Here is a 19,780-nt window from a genome sequence, read left to right as displayed (position 1 = left end):
TATAACCCTTTGTACAGGCTTGTCCTTCAACTACAAGCCCAAGAAAAAGCACAACACTCGTCTCGCATAAATTAATGTAGACGGCAGCTGGAATTTTAAAGTGAAGTACAACTTTTTAGGCATAATACAGTCTTGAATGTTGTCCAATACTGTTCGAATATAATCAGCCATTTGTGTTGTTTTTAAGTTCAGCCCCTTGAGGATGAAATACAAATTTGGAAGCTTTTTTTTGGCTTATTTGAATTTGGGCTGATGATTTGTTCATGTTCCAGTAATACATCTAAATCATGCAAAATTCAATAGCGGCAATGTTGGCATGTAAAAACACTTTGAATACATCACCACGGGTAGTTTCAAAGAGCTTCATATTGTGTCCAATAAGGCAACAGTGTTTATGCACGAATATAAATGGATTCAAGTGTTGTGTTGACAGAAAGCAATACTCAGAAAAGTTGTAACTCTACCACAACTTTTACGATAAATTGATGGAAACCAGTGGAATATCTTGCTCCTTTGCCCGGGGCATACATGTTTGTTCACTGGAAGGCTGTTTGAACAGAATGACTTCCTCCTCACCCGCTGACCTTTAGGTTTGCTTTCTCTGCTGTTGTCTGTCTCATTCTGTGATACAATCACAGACTTACCTGGTCTTCGAGTTACACCACCAAGTGCTGCACTCAGACTCTGTGAATCGGGGCTTTTTCAGACATGAGGTCACACTCACACAGCCGTATGAAGGCGGTTGAAACACACACGCACTTTGAGCGGCAAAAAAAAAAAAGTATTCACACTCACCTGCAAAAAGTGACTTTTCCCAGAGGTGTGCTGAGCAGATCTTGTCTGAGCTTGCACATGCCTGCTACACAACCCCAAACCAGTTTTCTCTTTGCAGTCTGTGCAACAAGTTGTGAACGCCACATTCCGTCTTGTCGACTGCAAAATGGCATATTTTCGTCTTTGCTAAATTTAACATGGGCATTGCTCAAACATCTTTGTCACATTACAATCAGAACTGAAACAAGAGACATACAGGCAGTATTTTTTGGAAATGAGGCGGATGTTGCATAAACACAAAAGTACTGCTTGTTTTGGGCTGTTTTAGTCATGCTGTTCTGGCAGCAGGCAGTCTTGTAGTTTCGGCTGATTACCTTCCAGACAAGCGAGAGTCCGCCTGTTACGCTCACCGCCACTTCTCAAAGTGCAAAAACAAAGCCTGAGTAGGGTAGGTGTCAGGGGAATTCCGCAAAGCCCAAAATAATGTCGGCTCAGACAGATGTTTCATTTCCACAACTGTTAAATAAGAACACATGTCCAGACATAATCTATTTAAAAATCCAGGAACCTAAAATACACGGCTTGTTATTATTCTTTTCTAAGATAGTTATCTTTATAAACGTTGTTGATAGAGTTGTCGTATTAGTTCTTATAAGAGTTTACAAGCGTGCATAATAAAGTGTCTGGTGGGTGCAGACAACTTTCGCTGAACATATTGCTCCATGTGCTTCATTACGACTGCAACAAAAAGCTGAGCGTTTTGTAAGAGAAAGTAAACTATGCCGGAGATAAGGAGATATAGTTCTGCAAGGACAGCTTGTATGTTAAGCAAGCAGGGCCATGTTTATTCCCTTGTCTGCACATTTTCCACATACAACATTGTGAAATACTAAATGAAGCATGTAGGGTTGCTCTTGTTTGTACTTATCTGGTTGAATTCATTACCAGAGGGGACTCGTCTACGAGTCTTTCATGAATTTTTTTTACGTATACATACATTGGAACCTCCAAAGTCAAACACGAGCCATTCTGTGATTAATTTCCAAGTTGGTCTTATGTGAAATTAATTTTGTTATAGTAAATAATGTAAAGAGACTCTTCCAGGGTAAAATTGTTGCCATCATAAAGCCTGTTATAAGTAATACTTTTTCATTCTTAACTGTCGCACAACCCTTGTATTGTGCTGGGGTCGAAATCGACCTGTTTTTCAAGTCAATTATGGAGTCAACTTGAAACCAACACAATACAAGGGTTAACCCTTGTATTGTGTCGCTGTGTAATAAAACTAAACACAGCAGCATAACAGGAAAGCTACTAGGGGTGCGCACTGCGCATCTTTCCATTAAAAAGAGATTCAATACGTATTTCAATATACTTCAAGGACGGAACATTTTAAAGTGGGATTAAAATTTATTTAGGTTGAGAAGATGTTGCGATTAGCTTCTTGGTAAAAGCAGACAATCATTTTACTATATAAATTAACTTGTCAGTACTATAAATGTGGCAAACAATTTGATATAGGAACCTCGATACATGGGGTGCAATACGATTCAAGACGACACCCGTTAAAGTGGAACAATTTGATTTATATGTGTACCGACTCACATCTTTTAAATCAGAAACGATTTTCCGAGTCAAGTTGTTGTTTTTACTACACCCCTAAAAACTAAGACTGACAGATGCGTAGTGGATAGGGAACAGGAAAGATGAAACTGTCGTTTGTTGGAAAGCTTATTTGAGTTTTACCCATTATGCTTTCTGCTGCCTGCTGTTTACCTTAGCATATGCTTGATAAAATCAATTTGTCTAATCATTTAATTTATTGTATTGCTGATAACATACTGGGCAGCATAACCATTTCCAATGTCACAATGAGGTTCATTTATGACCATTGCACTGCTAGGCTTCTGTGGAGTGGTGCAACCCTTAGCAATGAGCAGTGTGTGTGCAAATGGTTGCTATTGGCAACAAGCACTGTAAACTCCCCACTGTGTTTTTCTGTGAGTACCAACCTTCAGGAGCAGGACACGCTGGAGTGTAGCACACTGGCACAGAGAATTAGATCCCTCCACATGAGCCTGTGATGATGATGAGTGCTGATGCCAGAAAGGGGCCTCCTGGTCACTCAATGCCTGGCACAGGGCCAGTTCATTAAAAAGCTATGCCAGCACTGTTACACTGATGGAGGAACAAGAGGTTTTGTTTTTCCTGACCTCTCACCATTCCTCCTCTTTGAGGAAACTGGCACCCACTAAGGATCACAATGTTGCAACTCTACCAACACCTGAGAATCAAACACCTTTGGTTACAGGCGTAATGTTACATTTTCAACCACAGAGAGCAAAATAAATAACACGATTAGTGAATTTGCAGGGAAAAAATAATAATCTGAAGGTTTTACCTTTACTCCTTAAATTGTTTACATTGCATACTTGTTAGTTAGCATTAGGATTTTGCATTAATTACTTTGCCAATTTCCTTAAGTCTTTTAGGAGTAGTAGGGAATTGGTGAAAGAAAAAAAATATTATATGTTGTTGAGGATTTCGATGAAGAATCCAGGATTTTTATTCCACTTTTGCCAACATTGTGAAAGTTTAAAAAAAAAATGCTTTACGTTGCTATACCTTTAACCTGCTCTGAAAATAATGTGCTAAAATTATTTTGTGCTTCTATTATTAGTTATTACTAGTATTACACATACTACTTTAACTCTAAGGTGGGTCCATTCATGTTTATAGAACCTGGCGTCATGCCGAGGGAAGGGGAATCGCAATTGAGTTTAAATTACACATATACATTATACAGCATATACAACTGCACAAATGTAAGAAAGTATTTAGGAAGGTTACATCCAACAAGTAGGCCATCATGAGTTGTTATGCTTCTGGTCGCACTTTGTGTCGCAAGGCTTTGTGACCTTTGATCTAGATGGTGAATCCAAAGTTGTCTGACCCTTCACCTTTTTTTTGGGAATGCATTTTTCTGTAAACAAAGCTGCTGGAATTTGACCAGCACAGTGGCTGGATTGGAGTGATAACCTCTGACCTTTTGGATCTTTTAGTATCATTCTGCATTATCTTCCCTGTTCACAAACCTATGCATGCATTTCAACTTGAATTAAGTCCTGTAAGTACTTCTGGATGTAGATCCTCAGTTTATTTCTTTTGTGCAAGGTGGCAGTTTCATGAATAATTAGGAGGAGTAAAGACGTTAATTGTATAATTGTACATTGTTCGTGTATGCACCTGTGTGTAACAGAGCGTGCTGTTGACTGTTTTGAAAGTGGATTATTTCTAGTTCTGTTTATTTTTCAGGCACACACTGGTAGTTATTACGAATAAGAGGCAAGAGGAGCCGCCACATTAATTTTCTACGTACTGTACGTACGTACGTGCGCATAATTTTGCTTGCACACATGCCTGTGCATGACCAAGCTTGCAGTGGCCTTTTTTTACAAACTTAATTTTCTCGTCATTGTATGTCTTTATATTATGCACGGTGCTCATTGGGAATGACTACCAATGAGTGTTTTCCTTACAGTAATTGTATGACACAAGTTGTGCGTGCATGTGCATGAAACATCGTGATCAAGTGTTCCTCTTATAAGTGTGTCAGAGGCGAGGAAGTGTGCTGATTCTTAGTATACATCAAAACACTCACACTAGTTAAATGGACCTAATATGTCGATTGGGCCATGGTACAAATGAGGTGAGTGGATAATGGTTGGGATCATATACTCCTCCCCAGATATAAGCAGGTCATCTGTTTTTTCCAAAGGCTCATTTTAAGATTCCGCACATGCCTGACCTTTATGAATCTATTTGTCTGAGGAGGGAGGATTTAAGGAGCCTTTGTGTGGTTGTTCCGATTGCCATAGATGCCCAGGTTGTGCAAAAGTGTCACATCCTTGCTACTGTTGCAAGTACAGGTTTTTCAGCTCCAGCGTCAGCTTCGGGTAAAAATAGCAGTGTTTTTAGTTGTGAGATGGTAGACAAGGAAATGAAACACACAGCCTTTTTTGGGGGGGAAGTGAAAGAAGCAGCCACATAGAGGTGCAAGAGGCACTTATGTAGGAGATACCTTTGTAGAAGCATTATGATGTAATCTTTCCAATTGTTCGCCTTTAACCATCCAGCAGTAATGATTCTTCTATTTTGATTGACAAATTATGTTTTGAGTGAATAATTTGGTGTGGCGCCAACACTTGGTGGGGCGCCAACACTTGTGATTTATCTCATCCATCCATTATCTATACCGCTTCTCCTCACAAGGGTCGCGGGGAGTGCTGGAGCCTATCCCACCAGTAGGCGGGGGACACCCTGAATTGGTTGCCAGCCAATCGCAGGGCACACAGAGACAAATAAACATCCGCACTCACAATCACACCAAGGGGCAATTTAGAGTACTTGTGATTTATTTATTTATTTATTTTGACAAGATTCATATTTAAACTTCAACACTGAAACAACAATAACGTTTACTAGTAGGCTCAACATATATCAACAATATTGCTCATATTTTTTTCCTGGTCACATCACATGTTTTTATGGTCATTTGTTGCTAGGCAGAATAAATGTAGCACAATCATTTGCTTCATAAAGCCCCAAAGGAAGAGTGGCAAATATTAAACAAATAAGACTAAATGGAAATAATCGGTTCCAATGTGAAGCTTTCCCCATCATAAACATTTAATATTACTCACATTACTGTTGTGTGTCAGATTGTGTGTGGTTCACGAGCTGTCTTGTCGTTGTTGTCTTTAGTGACGATGACATAATAACAAGGACAGACAGACAAACTGGTTTGTCTTCCCTTTATTATGGAAAGTGATCAAAAACATTTTTAGTATGCATTTGCTTCAGGGAGGCGTTCTCTGAGTGAAGGTTCAAGTCAGGCTCAAAAAGACTTTCTCACAAGTTGGTTCAGAAACGTGTGTGTGTTGTGATGACACTTGCTGATGTCATGAGAGGTTCTTTAGCTGACTGCCTGATGGTAAATGGTACGTATGCATGACAACAGGCTTTTGCAGGTATTTATGGGGATTTTAGTTTGGTTGGTGTAGAGTGACCACACCTAAATGGCTTTTGGTCGCTTAGGTAGCTTTACATGAGACCAATTTTCCATTTCCTTTTGTTCCATTATATTTTCACTGCAATCTTCCAGTGTTTGTTTTCTGGTGTTGGCTAAAAGGATGGCTGGTTGGCCTCCGCTGATGACATCACACACATTGTTCATTTGCAAGATATGCTACAGTGTGACTATTGTCAAGAAAGGAAAATGTTTGTCGATGCAATGTAGCAAGCACACTGATAAGTGTGTGTTTTGTGAGTCACCAGGAAATGCAGTCGATTGAGAGCTTTAGAGAAATAAGACAAAATATTTAAAAATTGGAATCCATAGTATGGATGATACCTTGACACTCTAGTACAGAAGGTTTCAATAAAACAAAGGTGCTGGTTGTTTCCTCTCCTAGCACACAGTGTTCTGTCAAGGTCAGGAGCCTGCAGCGATAAGCTCACACTCTTCTGATATTCCAATGAGTCAGTCTTACTTAAACAACTCACTCCATTATAGCGTGGCACAGCATTCTAACATCCAATCCCATTTTATTGCCTGTAATACCATACAGTAAGAGTCTGTAAAGCTACACTTAAACACGCACTAGCAGGCCTAAATAGTTTACATTCTCCTGCACTTTTAATGGAATCTGGTTCCTTGCTGATGGATGACGCCTATCAAAAAGGGTTTGATTATACTAAGTCCTTATAGGGAGGTCAATCCCAAAATGTTATTTACAAGAATAAGTTCTATGCAGGCCCATTAGTCAAAACATGGGATCCTGATTAATATTTTGCTTGTGGAATATCAGTTAAGCAGTAAAATCTACATCATTTTTATCCATCTCTGGGGGTGGCCATTTTGTCACTTGCTGTCGACTGAAAATGACATCACAGTTGCGCAAGGTTCAGGTAACGACCTCACCTGTTTTCTGAAGCTGAGCTGTGATTTGGTTGTTACCTGAGCCTTGATTAACTGTGATGTCTTTTTCAGTCGACAGAAAATGGCAAAATGGCCGCCCTCTGAGATGGCTAAAAACGGGTGCATTTTGTAGCTCAATTCATATTAAGCAAATGCAAGATTAATCAGAATGCCATGTTTGGATTATCGAAGGTGCATGGAACATATTATTGCAAAGAATTTTGGGGGGTTGACTTCCACTTTAAGTCCAAGCAACTGCCACCTTTCCCAATTGAAATGAACATAATGCAACCTTGTATAGTGAAGCAATTAAAAAACGGGATAAAGTCCGAACACATACAAAAACGTGCGCATGCAGCGAGGGACAGGAGCGGGAAGGGGATTCTCGGCTAAGCCTGGCGCGGTTTGAATGGCCTCGTGTGAGTCCGCCCTTAGCGGCCTTCTCTACAAGACTGTTTAGATGAAAATTGTTGAAATCGCTGTTGTTTAGATGGTTTGAGTGACCACGTAAGTCTTGAAGCCTCAGAAAGCTAAATGATAAATGCTAGATTCTGCAAAATGGAGTGTGCATACATGTTCAGTGTTCACTCTAGGTATGTTCAAAAGTACATCACACAGCCACAGCAGTACACAGTCCCACAGTGCTGTAGTAGCATTCCAGTATAATGCTTCTCTGCAAAGTATACGTGCACAGTACTACACTGCTACTCGGATGTGGGCCATGCATTTGGTACCTGACCCTTCAGTGGGGATTTACCCAATTTAATCCACCTCTTAACACCACCACTATCAGGTTGCAAGAATAGAAATCGCCAATACTATAGAAAAATGTAACATAACCGCATGCAACTGTGGCACGTACATAATCTGCAGCTATTCAGAATCAACATAATTAATGATATAAACCCCTCCAAAAAAATAAAAAAACAAAACAAATTAAAATACATCAAATATATCATACTCACCGGGGATGCTGATTATTAAATGTATTCATGTGTGGCGATCGCTACAGACGTGTTTTGCTCTTCAAACAGTTTTGGTCTGATTTTCCAATCACGGAATTCAAATACGCTGCTAAATGAGGCAGCACTTCGGTGCTGATTCTGAAGGCTCTGGGCAGTTTAGATTGACATGGAAACACATACAGGCTGAAATATGGTAGAATAAAAAACCTAGCATTCACATATACTGTACATACTGGAAGCAAAGAAAGTAGCCAAGAGAAATGCAACGAAATGTAGAGAATAGACGATTGTGGATAAATGAATACAGTTTCATGGGGCAAATATTAGAATTCATGTTGTAAATATACAGTAGGTCAGTGCTTCTAATAGTGAAAATGCCAGAATAGAACGCTTTGCTGGCCCTGATGGCTCACCACTTTCCCGACTATGTCCAGCAGATTTGCATTACCGGTAGTTACCAAAGCCCTCGTTGACATTATAGTAAATGCCAAGGGAAGGTTTTCAAAAGGCACTTTAACTTTAGTCCAAGAGGACAATCAATGGTTCTTACAAAGTGCCACACTGGCTTTTGCTGGTCCGTCTGAACGGGGATCGATTTGACACCATTGTTTGTCTTTATTATTATTATTATTATTCTTCCTTAAACTTTTCAAAACCATTTTCTCTAGATCATTGTCATTTTTTTTAACTTATTCTAAATGTGTTATAGCTAAATGGTCACATTACATTCACCAACCACATCAAGAACTGCACTATCCCACACACATATCGTATGTAACAAAAAAAAAGGATTGACTCTGTTAGTCTGTTATGTCTCTGTATTGTACCTCGTGGTTGTAGTTTGCATGGTGTAGAACCGCTACCGGTACATCATATTAAGACCCATTTCTAATATTCTGGTTACAGTGATTAGTTTTGTAATGATAACATTTAAAGGCATACTGTAACTTTTAGACTGGATTTTAATGGACTGGTACCGGTGTTACTAATGTTGTTGTAAGTGTGTGCAAATCTTTTAATCATTAATACAGTCAGTGGCGCATTCACGTTTCCCACTGTGGTTGTGTTCAGAGGGTTGAGTCTGGTTCACAAAAATACTGAACAGCCAGGATGTGTCAGAAGTGAAAGGGAAATATAGGGAAAGATCTTTGAGATGTACAGAGTATGTGCACAGAGTTGTTGACAGAGTCGCATCACATTTACAAAAACCCCAAGATGTTACTTTTTTTTATAATAGATGCATTCTGTCCCAAATGATGCCCAAATTCAAGTGGGAGATGGTTTTGTCATTCGCTACAAATGAAAAAAAAACTGTTAAAAAATAATGAAAACATACACTCATCAGTAACTTCATTAGCTACACTTTTAAAATCTAACATACCATAAATTCTGCCTTTTTGTGAACAAAGGAGGGTTTTGATTAACAGGAGATATTTACACCAAATGTTGAATATTGTACTAGTATTGGACCAACGTATATTTGTACATTAAACCCAAATCAATCAACTTTTGTCTTTTTACAAAGAGAATTATTATTTACAGTATGATTCTTGAATGCAATCATATTTCCATAAGCAGATTTTCTGTCACACAATGTTTTTCCCTTTCTGGAGGCTGAGCTCTGAAACTTGAACAGACTGGTTGTTATGTAGGATCATGACCAATGGATTTAGTAAGTTTATTCAAATCCAAGATGTAAACATGAGCCTGGATTTGATACATAATCACTTCCAGCCTGTTAATACTGTCAATCCACCACAAACAGATGGTGCTTTTAAGAGGTCAGTGATTAATATGCACACATATTTGAGTGTAACCAGTGATAGTTAAAGAATTAACTGACAGTCGCACCCCACCCATACCTCTCCTGTCAAGCGTGTTCAGTCATGGTAACTAGACACTGTCTCGTGTCCATATCAACTGACTCTGTATATACTGTGCGTGCAACTAAAGCAGTCAATTTGGTTCATTTATTTGTCTTTCTATGTAACACACACGTTTTCATTCTGCTCTTCTGTAAACTGCTTGTCTGAGACATTCAGACGACTTGTAAGCATGAGAACCTTGCATTTGTACGGATGCTGTACATTCTGTGCATCCCCATGTGTACATAGAACATTACTGGAGATGTAAATAGAAAATAATTAAATAAAATCAATAGATTAAAGACATCATGTTAATATCACATCCAACTTGAGTTTTTATTAATACATTCAGACATATATGAATGGTCTCCTATTGTCATCGGACGTGTCTGTGTACATTATAACCCCGCGAAGTTTTGTCAAGACTGTAGGAACACATTTCACATGTGTGACCATGTGCTGTGGAGCCACAGGCCTCTTTTGAAACATGTTTTTAATCCTGTTTTAGGAATTCATTTGCTCAGCCTACATGCTCCCCCTTGTGGATAAATTTCACACCTCCCCATAAATAGAGGGGGTAAGGAAATATCTGATTTTTACAATGAATTCTAATAGTTTCAAAGTGGAAAAACTCCACTAAGTTTCTTTTGTTCGTCAAATCCCTGAAAACAAGTCTTTCGTCGTTGTTTACATGTATGACCGCAGTGTTTGATCCCCATTGACCTATCAGGGTGTTTGCAGATGGGCAGCAAGAGGGATGGCAGGAATTAGGCTGCACAGATTAGTGCCTGAGCTCCGATTGTCTATTGGCTGTTGAGACATTCGCCACTTTGAATGGAATGGACAAAAACAACTTTTCAAAAACAACACGGATCATCATTTTGTCCTAATCGGGCAGTCTGTTTTAAGTACATGTCGATTTTTGTCTTGTTTTAGGACATTTTATAGCAAGTTAGGGTGCTCCTTTGGATCACTGACGGGCTCTTTCAGGAAGTAATGGTGGTGCTTTTGACTAATGACTTCACCTCTAATTTCTACTGCTTTCCCACAGTCAAGAAGAAAGGTAAGTGAAGGCAACACATAGATTATTATCCGTTCTATAATACAGATTGTCTGTATAAACGTAATGAGACCAGGACTGCTTCACGAAAACGAGTTCACTGTGGCTCACACAAGTCAATTTCTGTATTTTGACCCTGTAACTGGTGTATACATGCTCCATGAGAGAAAGTCTATTTGTAATTGTAACATTGTTTATAGAAAATGTCCAGTGCTTTTGGAATGCTGTTACAAAAGAGTGCTGACAATTAACAGGTAAGCATGTGGCCGCTGAGCCTAATTCCAGCATGGCTTTACAGATAGTGTGTGGCAAATTGAGTACAGTAGGTGGCTAAATGTAGAGTGGCTGTCAGCATTACATAAAAGTGTCGTAGCAGGTCCCACCAGAGTTGCATCACATGGCAAGTGGCCCACATATTGAAGTGATTGTTTGGTTTACAAGTCAAGTCAAGTCAAATATATTTATATAGCCCTTAATCACAGGAAAGTCTCAAAGGGCTTCACAAGATCTTATTTTTGTGTAAATGAGATGTGCGATAAATAAGGTCTGTGTACAGTGACATGGAAAGCAGTGATGATCTAAGTGTGAGAATGCGAGACATTCATTAGCCATTCAAAGTGGTTCTTCAGGTTTTTGTCATGTTTGCAGTTCACACGTGACTGAGAGTCATTTGTATCTCAAATCAGTTTGTCTTTTTCTGGATTGAATCCATGGTTCTTGTCACATAATTGCTGCTATCGCCGAATTACCTAAGCAAAAATATCCAATACTACACATGTAGTCAATTTAATGTGACAGTCCCTTTTCACTGTCTAATGAGATTAGGTCCAGAAGAATGTATAAATCCCATCATTAATTACAGGAAAGTAGATTTTTTTTTTTTTATTTGATAATCCGCCTTTGCGCTATTGTCAAAGGCAAAATTTAATCCTGAATTCAAGAGTGAAACAAAGGTTTAATCTCACAGATATTCTTTCTGTTTTTTGCTCTCAATATATATTTATTTGGTCTTAAGTGTTTCTAGTAGCAACATGATTGCCTCTTTGGGGTCCATATGGGCAACTAATCTGCTGTTAGAGAAACAATGTACTTTGCTGATCACCACCCCTCGCGTGCTTGTTCTCTCTTTCAAGCTGTGCTGAATCTCCATGATGATCAGACTCCGCCTCCTCCGCTGCTCCAGGAGAACGTGTTCATCGAGGCCAGCAGGCCCAAGTACCTTGAGGACCTTCACAGCGAGGCCTTGGAAGGCTTGAAAATGATGCAACAGGAAGGTATAAAGCCCTTGCATTCTTGAAGCCCAGTACTAAGAGGCAGTACATGCCAGAAGTCTGTGGTTCAAAGGGTGACATTGCACAAGTGCAGATTTAAATGTTACTCTTTTTGCAGATAACAATACTGGAGTGGAGTTCCAAGATAATGAAAGCACAACTGTAAGTTACAGTCCAACCAAAATGTATCCATTTCTTGGGTAAATCTAACGGCTATCGTGTTCTACCCCTGTCAGTCGACAATGACAGCCCAGACAGATGGGGAGGGCGGAGGGTTTACAACCGACAGCACCATTCCCGACGCATCCTCTGTTGCCTCTATGCATTCGTCTGTGTCGACGAGATCCTCCCGCTCTGGTCTCACCAGGCAAGGTAACTGCAAAACAAGCCACAATTTTCAGCTCTTACTATTTAAAAAAGCAATCAGTAATGATTTTATCATAATGGGCCTGGGGTGCGCTAATAATTTTTTTCTTTATAATTGGCATAGATTTTAACACTGTGTTTACTTTCAATATGTTTTTGTATTTGTATGATAATGTCGAGAGGCTTTTCTCGCCTTTCTCTGTTCGACCAGGATCAACGTTCAGGCCTTTAAACTCGGGGAAGCAGTCAGAAAAAGGCAGGACACGAAGACGACACAGGAGGACTGTGGGAAGCATCCCTCGACATGTTCAGCAAGAACTCGGTATGGAGTGTATGTTTGAAATCTATCACAGAAATTAATATTTGATTCAGAGGACAGATTATTGGCCTCTTTGATTCGGGTAGAGTATCAATCTACTGCACATTGGAATCTCTAAGACTAAACACAATCCATTCCATGGTGGTGGTTGAATGTTTTTTCAGACTTTGAAAAAACATTTTTACATATGAAAAAGAAATGACACAGTCCAGTATCAAACGGTCACAGCAATAAAACCCTTAATCATACAACAGTTGAATTGATTTTAAGGAGGAAATCAACCCAAACGTATTTTTTTCAAGAATATGTTTTCTGCAGGCCCACTACTTGAAACACTGTATTCTGATTAATATTGTCTTTGTGGAATATGAGTAAAGCAGCAAAATCCACCCATTTTTAGCCATCTCAGGGGGCGGCCATTTTGTCACTTCTGTCGACAGAAAATGACATCACAACTACTCAGGGCTCACGTAACAACCAATCACGGCTCAACTTCAGAAAACAGGTCAGCCGTGATTGGTTGTTACCTAAGCCCTGAGTAGTTGTGATGTCATTTTCAGTCAAAAGAAGTGACAAAATGGCCGCCCCCTGAGATGGCTAAAAACAAGCGGGTTAACTCTTATTCCACAAACGCGATATTTATCAGAATCCCTTATTTCAACTAGTGGGCTTGCATTGAACATATTCTTGAAAAAAATATGTTTGGGCATAGCACAGACATAGTTTTACAGACATAGGTAGTAGGGCTGTCCATCACTCCAGTAAATGACAATTTGATATTTAGCTCGATTAATGGGGTACGATACGATTCAAGACGGGTACGTTTTCAAGTGAAAGCATTCACTTTGGTTTGATTTAGTGGGCTGTAGCTTTAGTCATGTTTATTATATGAAACATGTAAAAGCTCTCCAAATCCCAATAAAGTTAATTCAATTCAGAGAAAGTGGTCATTGTGCATCTCTCATAAAAGATGATCCGATACATGTCTCCATACATGGCGTGGCGATACAAGACACAAATTGAAGGGCTGTACATTTTAAATTTCAAAGATAGGGTTTGATTTACCCCGCGACCCTTGTGAGGATAAGCGGTATAGATAATGGATGGATGGAGGTTTTGATTTAAGCAAACCCAATGTTTTGATTCAAATCAGCTGCCGTTACACTCCTAGGTAGATAACAAAAGATTGACTTGGTTGTTTAATCTTACACCTGTTGTGTGGGCAGGCCCTGCGGAGACCCAGCTATTGGTATACAAGAAATAAAAGGCACAATTTCATAATAGAATGGCGACGGTATAATGCAAAGATGATTTGCACCACAGATGTCCCTCAGAATCCATGTTAATTAGTTTTCCTTCCATCAGGTTTGGACAGAGTTGGCTGTACAATGTCTTCAAAGTTAGATGAGGAAGAGCATTTCAACGGCGAGAGTGACGGTGATCATCAAGGAGTATCAGAGTCCGGCCAAAACATCATTCAGCCCATTAATGAGGACCAAGTTAAGCAGATTCGTGCTGGTCATATCGATGACCTGGCCTTGCTGCACCGACTGGGCCCTGACTTGATAGATGGGCAGAGGCCTCGGTCAGTGGCCGTTGCCTCAATGACCACTGCCAACAGCCACCACCAGGAGATGCCCTCCCCAGTCATGTCAATGTCCCCTCAGGCTAATTACATGTCCAAAATCATCCCCAATGCTGTGTTGCCGCCATCTATTGAAGTGGTGGAGATCAGCCGAGGCCAGAGCCGCAACAGCCTCCGCACCGTCAGCAAGAGCAGCCTTCTTCTGGCCAGCCCTTCCCCATCCCGTACCTCCTCTCGAGTCTCCAAACTCAGCTCGGCGTACCACCACAACCCTTACAACCTGTCAGACGCGTCTGGTTGGAGCCACTCGGAGTCCTCAGAGACTTTGGTGTCAGACTCTTCGACCATCTCCAGCGGCAATATCTCTAGAAAGGAGACCTCACTAGACAAGGAGGCCGAGTCCATCGAAATCACCGTCAACGGCAAACTCATTAGTAAGGAACGTGGCGCTAAGGGTGAGGGGCCTTTTGCGCGCAGCATGTCTGTTTTGAAGCCCAAAAGGGCACCGCCCCCCCCAAGCCGCTCCTATTCTCTCCACAACAAGATGAAGCGGCGCTCACGAGATTTAGCGGAGGTGGTGGTCATTTCAAAGGAGGCATCTCCTCAAAGTGGCTCAGTTTTAGGTGGGGGAACTGATGAGCCTGAAACTTCTCCTGTCAGGGTCATAGATAGCCCCGGCTACAACGGGGACACCAGCTCTCTGGATGACTCAACAGGCTCCGTGTTATTTCGTATGGCAAAATCACCACAGGCCAGTGACGCAGCTAAGGTTGGAAATACGGTTTCTTCTTCACAAGAAAAGTGGGAACCGCCACAGGAGAATAAAGTAAGCAAAATAACCTCCCCGTCCAGCGGCTACTCTAGCCAAGACTGCACGTCGCCACAGCTTCAGCCTTACAGCTCCTCACCGAAACACAAAAGAGGAATTCTAGCAAAGCTTCAACGGTTATTTCCTGGTGCCTCATCTCCACCCCCCCTCACACATTTGGAAACCAATGAAAACAACAGATCCTCCAAGGACCCAACGTCTCTACCAGAAAAAATAGATTGTGAAAGTATCAGCCCCTCTGTAAGGACCTTGAGGGAACTCTTTGACATCCCTCCACACCCTAAAGTCCACGCACCTCCAGCCCCTCCTCCGGAGGTTTGGGCTCACAACAAATGCACCTTTGAGTTGCTTCTGGGACCCCCAGCCCCAGACAACATCTATGCCATCATAAAAAAGAATCCGAAAGACCGGAGACAACAGAGGTCATCTGCATCTGTGTCGACAGAAGGCTCTGTGAAAAGTTTGACCGGAGAAAGAAAACAGAAAAATCTTACTACAGCCGTGGAGTCTACGAATGGAGTTGCGCTAGGGACACCGAAGGTTCAAGAAAGTGCACTTTTGAATGTGAATGAGGGTCACAAAATCAGCAATGAAAGACTGATTCCGAATGTAGATTTAGAAGGAAATAGCAAAGTGAAACCGAATGATGAGAAGGTACGCGTAAGTGACATATTGAATGGAATGTTAGTCAAGGCTGTAGAGAAAAGGGAAGAAAGGATAGCGATAAGGAGCGGCCTGGGCAAAAATACACCCGCACAAGCTTCAGAGGCAACGGCTAAAGTGGATCTCATTCATGCCATTTCATCATCACGCACAACCCCGTCCCCTTCTCCTCCTCCCGCACACTTCCCCCCGGAGCCCCCCGGAAAACAGGCCATGCAAGTAAACAATGCAGCCTCCCCTGATCCATCCTGGCCCCCACCACCTCCCCCAATAGTACAAGTGGTGAGTGTGCCTGATGAGTTAGATTTTCCCCTTCCACCTCCACCCTTAATTACTGAAGTGGGGTTAGTCTCAGCCCTTCCAAAATCACCACCAATGTCCGTGCCTGCTTCAGTAACTATCACGGAACGTCACACCTATTGCACAACTCCAACAATCGTTGTGACCACGGAACCTGAACCACAGGATTGTGTATCATCACATGGGGTTGCACCTCCACCTCCTTTGAGCATACCCCCTCCACCAGCCTATGCAGCCCCCCCTCCCCCAATTGTAGCCGCCGTCCCTATGAGAATGACACGTCAAGTCATTAGTTCTCCACCTAAAGAGGTCTCTCCTTCGATAACTCAAAAGGTTTCTCCACCGCCTCCGGACGTAGTTCCAGCTGTGTTACCTACAGGGTCTGTCCCACCATTGGTTCAAGTACTGCCTCCTCTGATAACAAAACACATCCCTCCACCTTTGGTCATTGTAAAAGAAGATCCTCCAGCTCAGGTTAGTCAGCCCCCACTTGCGCCTCCAGAACCAGTCTCAGCTCCGTGCTCTGAACAGGATGTTTCTCCATCTTGTCAAGAAAGTCATTCACAGGCGCCAGACGAAGAAACCCTGGCTTCTAAACTCTATCCACCACAAAGTATTCCACCTCCACCACCAAGCGGATCCCTGAAATCAGACTCTGAGGTCGTTCTTCAACAAGAGAGCATCTCCTCTCTATCTCAGAGTAAACTGATTTCATGTAACGGTATTTTTACCCCCCCCAAAAGTATCCCACCTCCACCTCCCTTAGAACTTCTCCCTTCAACAGAGATTACACCACTGAATGACGCTTCCATCCCAACAAATGTTGACATCCCTCCGTCACCAGTGAGGAATGAGGAAACACAGTCATCTCCACCTGGAAGCATTCCTGTGCCACCGCCTCTTCCCGTTGAGCGTCTTGACTGTCTTTTGCACCAAACAAATACTGCAAGCACAGAGAACGAAAGCCCTGAACCTTCCAATGATAATGTTCAGGAGGAACCCACCCCTGTGGTCACCCCTTCCCTTCTGCAGATGGTCAAGCTGCGGCCTGTTAACAGCAGCCCTGAACCTCCGGCAGCTCAGGAGCAAGCTCAAGTTGAGGACGTTTTGACAAACCAGCAACCCGGCAACCAGATCCCATCTCCACAAGCCAATAATGAGGCCCCACAGAAGCCCATTAGAAGATCTCTGATCATATCCTCGCCAACGTCCACGTCTCCACCTGCCGCTATCACCTCCGTACCAGCTCTACCCCAGCCCCAGTCCGTTGTCGTTGTTGTTCCACCTGCGCCGTCGCCCACGGCCCTCAGGTTTCCAGCAATGACCACCTCTCCTCCCCCCTCCATGAACCTACAGGAGGCCATCCGCCTGCGGACAGCTGCCAGATCAAAAGACAGCTCTACGCTTCGCCTCAGCTTGCATTCACCCACGTCCCCAAAGGACCACATTAAGTCTCCAACCAGCACAGCAAGCTTCATCTTCTCAAAGAACAAGAGGGTGGTGATAGACACCAAGAAAGCCTCACAGAAAACCCAAGACATTTCGACCAAGGTGGTCAAGGAGGTGGAGTTGACAAAGAAAGTCAAGATGCCTCCGCCTGTTGCAATGAAACCCAAAACAAAGGCCATAGACGTGGAGAACGACGATGGACTGGAGCAGACTGCAGGAGAGCCGGCACAGCCTGAGAGCGTCATCGGTAAGAAAGAGTTATTGATGCATTTTTTTATCGTCAATTAATATTTATTAAGTCATATTAGTGCTGAGTTAGCCATTGAGAATCAAGGGGGGTGGTCTCTTGCCTGAATTGGAATCATACACAGATGGGGGAATGCAAAATGTTTTCGATGGATTAATTAGGATTAGGACAGTGGTGCCTTGAAATATGAGTTTAATTCATTCCCTGACCATACTTGTAATTGAAAACATTTGTATCTCAGCTAATCTTTTCCCCCTGAAAAGACTGGACGTGCCATTAATCCATTGCAGCTTTTCCCCCAAACAACAACAAAAAATTGATGTGATATGTAATTTATTGAGGAAAAATACCACTCCATAATATTGTACATTATGAAAATGTCCAGTAATGAAATGGAATTTTATTTTATAAATGTAACTGTTTTTGTCACACTTCATCAATTGAATGGCCATGTGCCGCTATTTCTGGTGCGCCTTGGCCACTTGGGTGGGGGGGCAGTATGAGACAGAGACGGTTATACTGTTCATTGAGCTGCCTGAACTCATCAGCAAGGTACTATTAGTTATTCTTCGCAGAGGAGAAAGAATATATATGACTGTAAGTACAGTTGTCTGTCTATAAGTGTTGCTGCACTCTTTGTGTTTGGCCCGTTGTTTCAAGGGTTATCGATGCTATTGAGTGTTAGCATTAAGCCAGCAGACTGGGAGACTAAGATAGGTTTTTGTTTAAAATGCACAAAGTGTAAGTGTCTTTGTGTAAGTTTAGTTTGACAGTCAACTTCAACTGAGAGTGGAAATAAACAGCTTGAAGTGCATTTTTTGAAGCACTGTTAACTATTTGCCAGAGTGCTGCTTAGTGAGTTGACTGCCACCATCTTATATCTTGGAAAAACAAAAGTCAAGTCACTCTTTTCTCAAGGCACCACTGTAGATAAGTTACATTTCAATCATATTTTGACACTCGGCATAATTAGCCTAAAGTCTTAAAACTTCCTTGTACAGGGTCATAGTCATTAGCACTCTAATTTAAAATATTTATGACACTATTTCAAAATATTAAATTTGCATCTTGCATGAAACTCAAATCTTCTGGCCAGATCACATGGTGGTATCATCACCTTTCGGCATTCACAATTCTGTCCTAAGTCATCCAATGAATTCTTATAAATTGAAGAACAAATGCAAATAATTTGAAGAAAAAAATACAATAAATAATTTAAGTATTTTGTATCCAATCGGTCACCTCAGTGTCGGCACAATGACCAAAATTGAAAAGATCATTTTGCACACTTCTTCAAAACAACTCTTGTCCCTCTGTTCTCAATTTCAGATGCAGCAGAGAAATCAAATGGCATGGCGGCGGGTATTGCTGAAGGAGGAGAGACATGATCCCTTCACACTGAAGACAAGACACATTTTCTTGCTAAGATGTTGTAAGATGAAAAAAAAAATCACTTTGATGCAAATGGTGTGGGTTGTGTGCACATTCAACAGTTTCGTAGATAACAGTACGTTTTCCGCGCCACGTGGTGTTCTGAGCTTTACTGGTGCACCACATTGAAATATGCTGCCCTTGACTGTTTGATAATGATTGTGCCGCATACGTACAGTATGTCCTGCTGAATCAGTGCTTGTCACAATTCTGACAATGGGACTTCAGGGCGCTCTTCTGTAAATATAGCTAATATCGCCGAGTTCTGTAATTTACCAAAGATGTTTCCAAACACATTAAGAAAACATAAGTTATTTTTCCAAAAAGAAGGTCCCCACAGTCCTCTTTGCAAAGTTGTGTGAATCTTTCAAATATTATGAATCAATATATATGTATCACTCATATATGTTCTCTGTTCAATTCACAAGGTTATCCTCTAATTTCAGGTTTTCTGTGTTCATGGCCCTTAATGTACTGTAGTTCAGGGTCAGTTAATAATCACTGTCAAGTAATACCGAAATTCCTTATTTAGAGCACAATTTCTGCTGCTGTTATGGCTCAAATAGTGGGATAATTCTGCTTTGAACCTCTCCCCCGCCCTCACACACTTTAAAAGACTAGTTAAATCATTTATAAATGGGAAACAAATAAAGATTTATGGACACACTACATGGTC

General features: G+C 41.4%; 1 protein-coding gene across 3 annotated transcripts in view; it reads left to right on the top strand.

Moving 5' to 3' along the window:
• LOC147137697 (uncharacterized) overlaps positions 1–19,773 on the top strand; it is a 36,864-nt gene extending 17,091 nt beyond the window's left edge. For 2 of the 3 annotated variants that reach the window (XM_086050522.1, XM_086050521.1), the window contains exons 3-8: positions 11,778–11,918; positions 12,034–12,077; positions 12,152–12,287; positions 12,493–12,603; positions 13,966–17,673; positions 19,003–19,773. In XM_086050522.1, the coding sequence (XP_085906648.1) occupies positions 11,778–11,918; positions 12,034–12,077; positions 12,152–12,287; positions 12,493–12,603; positions 13,966–17,673; positions 19,003–19,061 (4,199 nt within the window). In that variant the 3' untranslated portion in view covers positions 19,062–19,773. Of the gene's footprint in view, positions 1–6,803; positions 10,648–11,777; positions 11,919–12,033; positions 12,078–12,151; positions 12,288–12,492; positions 12,604–13,965; positions 17,674–19,002 lie in introns of those variants that run through there. The other variant, XM_086050523.1, reaches the window with a different exon arrangement.
• The last annotated feature ends 7 nt before the right edge of the window (positions 19,774–19,780 follow it).

The sequence above is a fragment of the Filicampus tigris genome, chromosome 13 (genome assembly GCF_054856515.1).
Source record: "Filicampus tigris isolate MCC_2025a chromosome 13, RoL_Ftig_1.0, whole genome shotgun sequence".
Lineage (NCBI taxonomy): Eukaryota > Metazoa > Chordata > Actinopteri > Syngnathiformes > Syngnathidae > Filicampus > Filicampus tigris.
This window is presented reverse-complemented; position numbering and strand designations above follow the sequence as displayed.